We start from the raw sequence: 6516 nt of genomic DNA, 5'->3' as shown, positions 1-6516 counted from the left end.
CTCAGACACGTAACACTTGCTTAGCTGTGTGACTCTGGCATAATAGGCTCATGGAGTTAGAGCCAGATGACTGGAGAGACCTGGTCCAATTACTTCATTTCACAAGTGAGGAAACCAAGGCCAGAAGTCTAAATGACTTGCCCAGAGGCCACCAGGTAGGAAGTGGTAAAGCAAGGGTTCAAACCCCAGCTCGTAACTCCAAGCCCAGTGCTGTTTCTGTTGTATCCCACTAGTAAAGGAGGCTGGGCTGGTCATTTCATTCCTACCTCCCCACTGTGCCGCTATGCTTCCTCACGCCGAGAAAACCCCAAATGGGGTCATGGAGAGTCAGACACGACTGAACAACAACCCACCACGTGCCCCACACACACACCTCCACTCGGGCCAAGGAAGGAAACAAGATAGGGTGGATGTGTGGGGAGGGGTGGTCAGACCCAAGGAATAGGCATTATTGATTTCAAGGCAGCTTGGCAGAGATACTGGAGTGGTTTACCATCTCTTTCTCCAGCTCATTCTACAGATGAGGAAACTGAGGCAGACAGGGTTAAGTGACTTGCCCGGCTAACTTCTACCTTAGAATCCTTGCTTCTTTCTCAATATACAGCATGCTGTAGCGGGAAGAGCATTCGTTAGATTTGTAGCTAGAGGAAACAAATTCAGATCTTAACCCTACGTGCTCATGAGTTCTCTGGGCCTCAGTTTCCTCATCTGTAAAATGAACAGGTTGAATTAGTTGCCTGCTAAAGTCCTTTCAGCTCTGAATTTATGCTCTTAAGTCTTGTGGCAGACCTTAGGCACTCAGGTCACTCAGTGATAGAATGCTAGCCTGCTAGTCTGAAAGAACTGAGTTCAAATCCTGCCTCAGATACTAGCTGTATGACCCTGGACAAGTGGCTTAGCCTTTATTTGCTTTAGCTTCCTCCTGTGAAGTGGGAGTAATAATACCCCTCCTCAGGGTTATTGTGAGGATAAAATGAGATATTTGTAAAACACTTTGCAAACCTTAAATCAATTATGTTGATAATGATGTTATTGTTGCTATTATCCAGGATAGCCTTGGATTGACTTTCTTCTGAAATGCATTTGAATCTGACGTTCAGAATTGGTTCCTGTAGGAAATTACCAACAATTCCAATCAAACCAACACTTAAAGCCCTGCTTTTGGTAATTTGGGTAAGGGGAACTTTCTTCCTCTTTAAATACCTTCAGAAAAGGAGACTTAGCCTTCTCTCTGGTTCTGATGTTTCACCACTGAATGGGGAAAAGGCACAGAGCGGGATGATGACAGTTGTTGAGGATGGAATGACTTCTTTCTTTAATAAAAATAAAAACAGCAACAATAGCATTTATGTAGCACTTTTAAGGCTTGTAAAGTGCTTTATAAATATTATCTCATTTTATCCTCACAGCACCTGGGAAGTAGATGCTATTATTTCTAGTCTTCAGATGAGGAAACAGAATCTGAGAAATGTCACATTACTTGCCCAGGATCACACAGCTAGTGTTAATAATAACAATAATAATAATAATAACATTTATATAGCACTTACTATGTGCCAGGCAAGCGCCCTACAATTATTCTATCATTTGATCCTCACAACAGTCCTGGGAGGTAGGTACTATTATGAACGCCGTTTTACAGATGAAGAAATTGAGGCAAACAGAGGTGATTTGCCCAGGGTCAAACAACTAGTAGTAATAATAATAATAATAATGATGATGATGATAATAACTAACACTTACATAGCACTTACTATGTGTCAGGCACTGTGTTAACTGCTTTACAGTGATCTTATTTGATCCTCACAACAATCCTGGAAGGTAAGTGTTATTATCACCCCCATTTTACAGGTGAAGAAACTGAGGCTATGACTTATCCAGTGTCACAAAGCTAGTCTGAGGTTGGATTTGAACTCAGTTCTTCCTGACTCTGGGCCTGTGCCACCTAGCTGCCTTTAATTTATTCCCTCTGTTTCTTTCCTGTGATACAGGCTGCATGTGGTCCATCTGTGGCATCCATGACCAGGGCTGGGCAGAACGTGAGATCTTTGGAAAGATCCGCTATATGAATTATGCCGGCTGTAAGAGGAAGTTTGATGTGGCAGAGTTTGAACGAAAATACAGTTCTGCAGATTAAGGGAACATTGGACCCCACACCCGCTTCTCCAGTCTTTCCACTTCCAACTTCTCTCCTTAAATCCAGTTTCTTCCCCGCACAAAGCACTCTGTCGGGAGGGCAGTGACTGGGGGAGAGCCTGCAGCCCAGGCTCCATTCTTTTGTTTAAATGGCTTTGCTGGCTCCTGCTCTTTCTTGTTTCTTACCTCCTTCCAAGCATCAATGCTTTGTTTTACGTGACAGAGAATCTCCCTCTGGCTTAACAGGGCTTTTTGGTTGTCTGTTTCTAAGAGCTTCACAGATGTTACCTGGAAATTGATGTCAAACTAGAACCTAGCTTTCTTTGCTTTCTGTTTCTTTAGCTCCAGTACTCAAAAAGGTTAAGAATTCCTGTTTTAGGCAGCCTAGGTATTTATCTAGATACACTGCTGTCAGAAGGATGGTTTTCAATTCATCAGAATAGGGCAGGTCATCCTCGATGTGAACTGAACTTTAGTTCTCAGGTTGCTAGGCTACCCAGGAGAACCACTTCCAGCCTGAGGTTTGTTTGTTGCCTTGGTGACGGTTACTGGCAACAAAGTAGATGCCCTTCACTTGGGGAAGTGGTTTAACAAATGGCGGTGCCCGAAAAATGGAGTAATTACTGTGCTGTAAGAAATGGAGACAGAAGGATGGAAATACTGAACTGATGCAGAATGAAGTAAGCAGACACAGTGGGCACAGTGATATAAAGACAACTGCAAAACAATCAAAACTGAATGCTGGGAAATTACAAAGACCAATCTTGGCCCAAAGAAGAGAGAGGAGACACTTTGCCATGCCCTTTTGTAAAAGCAGCGGACCATGGGTGTGAGACACTGCATATATATCATCATATGTTTTTTGAAATGTTTAGTTTTGTGCAGCTTAATTATAAGGAATGTTCTCTGGGAGGTGGTGGGGGGATGAATATGGTAGGAAATATAGGAGGCATATAAACAAAAGATATCAATAAAAGTTTATTTTTTACAATAGCCTAAAGCTTTACAGATACATCCCTGAAATGTTCAAATATGCATTTTGAGTATTTTGTTTATATCTTCTCTGGAATTTGGTTTCTGTATCTGGAGAACCTAGAACTTACACCTTCTGTTAATGGGAGTATTCAGTCTTTCTTCGTTAAAACTCTGGAGTTTATAAAATCTATTGAAATGCAGCTTTTGTCTATACCTCTGTGAGAATGTGTCTGATTCAGAATTATGTAGCTTTTAATCATTCAAATCAAGTGTTGGGTTGTGGGGGATGGGGTGGTAGTGGAATAATTCATCCTCTCCTTTGGGTATTTCTGGCAAATTATTAATTACCAAGTCAGACCAACCTTTAGAAAGCTTTTGTTGTCTTCTCGAAAACTGTGTACACATCTGTTGTGACTTAAGCCCATTGGGGATGGGGGCCTTTTTGACTGCTTTTCACTCTATGTGATAGAATTGAGTTTGTGCACTCATTTACAGAGCTCGCTCTAATTTTTTTCCAACTCTGCCTTTGTTGGATGGGAAAAGTGAGATCCCTAGTTTGCTTAAATGTTGGGGAAATTGATAAAACCCCAAACCTATTCTTACAGGGGAGCTCAGATCTAGAGCTGAAAAGGACCAACTAGTAAAATTGGCATAGGCTAAATCATCTGATTTTATAGATGGGGAAACTGAGGCCCAGGAAAGTTAACTGATTTGTCTAAGGTCATCAGGGGCAGAATTTGAACTCAGGTTTTCTGGTTCCAGAGCCAGGGCTGCTCTTGCATTACAGCACCTTGCTTTACAGGATACAATCATCTGTTTGAGGCCAGGCTGCCATTCAAAATTAAGGAATTGGCTTTACTGCAGAAAATGAGAGGCTACTTAGAAGACTGTGAAGATGTGGGAGGAGGGGCTCAGTTTCCTCATCTATAAAAGGAGGGAATTGGACCAGATGATTTCTGAGATCCCTTCCAACTCTGATGACCCTATCATCTGCTGGCAGTGAGCTGAATAGACTGGAAGGTCACCCCAGTAGTTAGGACCTGAACAAAGGTGGTAGGGATGGATGGAGGAGATACAACAGAAGAATCTGTGGGACTTAGTGACCCATTAGTTATGTGTCCAAGGTTGTGCTTGTTCCAGCACCTGAGTCACAGAAATAGTAGCCAAACACAATTTAAGATTTTGATGCTGGGTGACTGGGGAATAATAGTACTTGGAAGCAGACCTTGCTCCCTTCCTTAGGAATATTATAAAAGCATTAAAAAAATTCTACTCTAAAGCCTTTGGACTGATCTTTGCAGATTGCACCAAAGCCTCAGGCAGTTTTGCAGAGGGAAGGTTGGTACTATGGGTTACTGCTTAGACAGAGGAAGACATGACTCCTGATTGGCAGAGGGGATGCCATGTATCTACTTTTAAAGACTTCAGATGGTTCTAGAGGATTTTGAGAGTCTTTAGACTTTCCCATATGGAGAAAGGACCTCCTGGGAAGCAGTGGGGAAAGACTTTCAATTGCCAACTATAGCCCTTTGTCTCCCTCAACCTGAAAAATCTCCCTAGATACTGCCATTCCCACTATTGTCTTATATCTCTTCTGCCTCCACTTTCTCTCCCCCAACTCTCTTAAGTACCCTCAGCTGGTTTCTGACCTCACCATTCCACCCAAACTGCTCTTTCCAAAGTGGCCAAATCTGAAGGTCTCTTCTCAGTCTTCATTCTCCTCCACCTCTCTGCAGCTTTTGACACTGTTGGCCATCATTTCCTTCTAGATGCACTCTTTTCTGGCTTTTTGGGGCACTGCTGTCCCCTGGTTCTCCTCCTACTTTTCTGACTGCCCATTCTCGTCTCCTTTTCCTCTTCCAGAGCATGCCTCTAACTGTAGGTGTTCCTCAGGGTTCTGTCCTGTCTCTTCTCCCTCTACGCTATTTCATGTGGTGACCTCATCAGCTCCCATGGATTTAATTATCTCTATGTTAGTGATACTCAAATCCACCTGTCCTTCCCCAGCCTCTCTGCTGACTTGCAATCTTGTATATCCAGCTGCCTTTCAGATATCTCAAACGGGATACCCAGTAGACATCTTAAGCTAAACCTATTCAAAACAACTCATTCTTTCCCCCAAAACCTCCCTCCCACCCCCACCCCACTCCACTTTTCCTTTTATTATGGAGGGAAGCACCATCCTCCCCATCCTTCAGGCACGCAACCTAGGCATCATCCTGGACTCTTTCCCATCTCACCCCCAATATCCAGTCTGTTGCCAAGGCCTGTTGATTTCATCTCATATCTGCCCCCCTTCTCGGATAGTGACACCAGTCCAGAGCAGGTCATTATCACTCCTTGTCTGGATTATTGCAATCACCTGCCTCAAGTCCCCACCCCCACCCCCCTGCCCGGACCCCATCCTCCATTCAGCTACCAAAAGTGATTTTCCTAAAGTGCAAATCTGACCACATCACTCTACCTGTTAAACTCCAACGGTTCTCTATTGCCTTCTGAACCAAATACAAAATACTGTTTAGCATTCAAAGCCCTTCCTAACCTGCCCCCTCCTTTCTAGTTTCCTTATGCTTTACTCCCAACATGTACTCACTGATCTAACACTGCTCTCTTGGCTGTTCCACGGACAAGATACATCTCTTGCCTCTGGGCATTTTCTCACTGTCTAGAATGCTCTCTCCCTCCTCAATTCCATCTACTGACTTCCTTTAAGTCCCAACTAAAATCCTATTTTTTACAGGAAGCCCTTCTCAGTCCCTCTTAATTATGTGCCTTCCCTCATTTATTTATCTTGTATACAGCTTGCTTTGTATACATTTGTTTGCATGTTTTCCCCCATTAGACTGTAAGCTCCTTGAGGATGGGGTTTGTCTTTTGCCTCTTTTTGTATCCCTAGTGCTAATCACAGTGACTGGCAAATAACAGGCATTTGATAAATATTTATTGATGGGAGAAATGACCTCCTCAATAGAAAAGAGCTAACTATATGCCCGTTAAGCTGTGGAAAGCATGGGAGTCAGACCCATCATGTTCTTGATCTCCAGGATTTGTAATTTTAGACTATTGAGCGACTATTGAGCACCTCCTTTTGGGTGAGATCATTCTTTCTCTCCAGGTTTGAACTGAGATATTACCTTGCTCCCAAGCTGACAAGCTCATTTGTTTTTGTGTATTTTAACCTGTAGAACTTCTCCAATTTCTGCTTCTTTGATTGGATAAATGGATCTACTCTCTCTGAGGGTCTCTTGTGTAACGTCTAGTGGGGAGGGACACAGGTAGTAAGTGTGAAGCATGCTGGTGATGCAGGCGCGGCCCTTTGCCTCCTTTCCTTTCCACAAAGGCAGGCCAAACCTCAAATCATCTACCCATGCAACCAGTGCCTACATATTCAGACAACCCACATAT

The 6516-nt window shown here is 43.2% G+C and overlaps 1 protein-coding gene across 1 annotated transcript in view; it reads left to right on the top strand.

Annotated features, from left to right (window-relative positions):
- LOC114030485 (deoxyribodipyrimidine photo-lyase) overlaps nucleotides 1-4390 on the top strand; it is a 33598-nt gene extending 29208 nt beyond the window's left edge. The window contains exon 10 of the mRNA XM_027845318.1: nucleotides 1992-4390. Within this exon, the coding sequence (XP_027701119.1) occupies nucleotides 1992-2137 (146 nt within the window). The 3' untranslated portion in view covers nucleotides 2138-4390. The remainder of the gene's footprint in view (nucleotides 1-1991) is intronic.
- The last annotated feature ends 2126 nt before the right edge of the window (nucleotides 4391-6516 follow it).

The sequence above is a fragment of the Vombatus ursinus genome, unplaced genomic scaffold (genome assembly GCF_900497805.2).
Source record: "Vombatus ursinus unplaced genomic scaffold, bare-nosed wombat genome assembly UNPS02014959.1, whole genome shotgun sequence".
Classification (NCBI taxonomy): domain Eukaryota; kingdom Metazoa; phylum Chordata; class Mammalia; order Diprotodontia; family Vombatidae; genus Vombatus; species Vombatus ursinus.
Note: the sequence above shows the minus strand (reverse complement) of the source record. Positions and strands in the feature narration are given on the sequence as shown.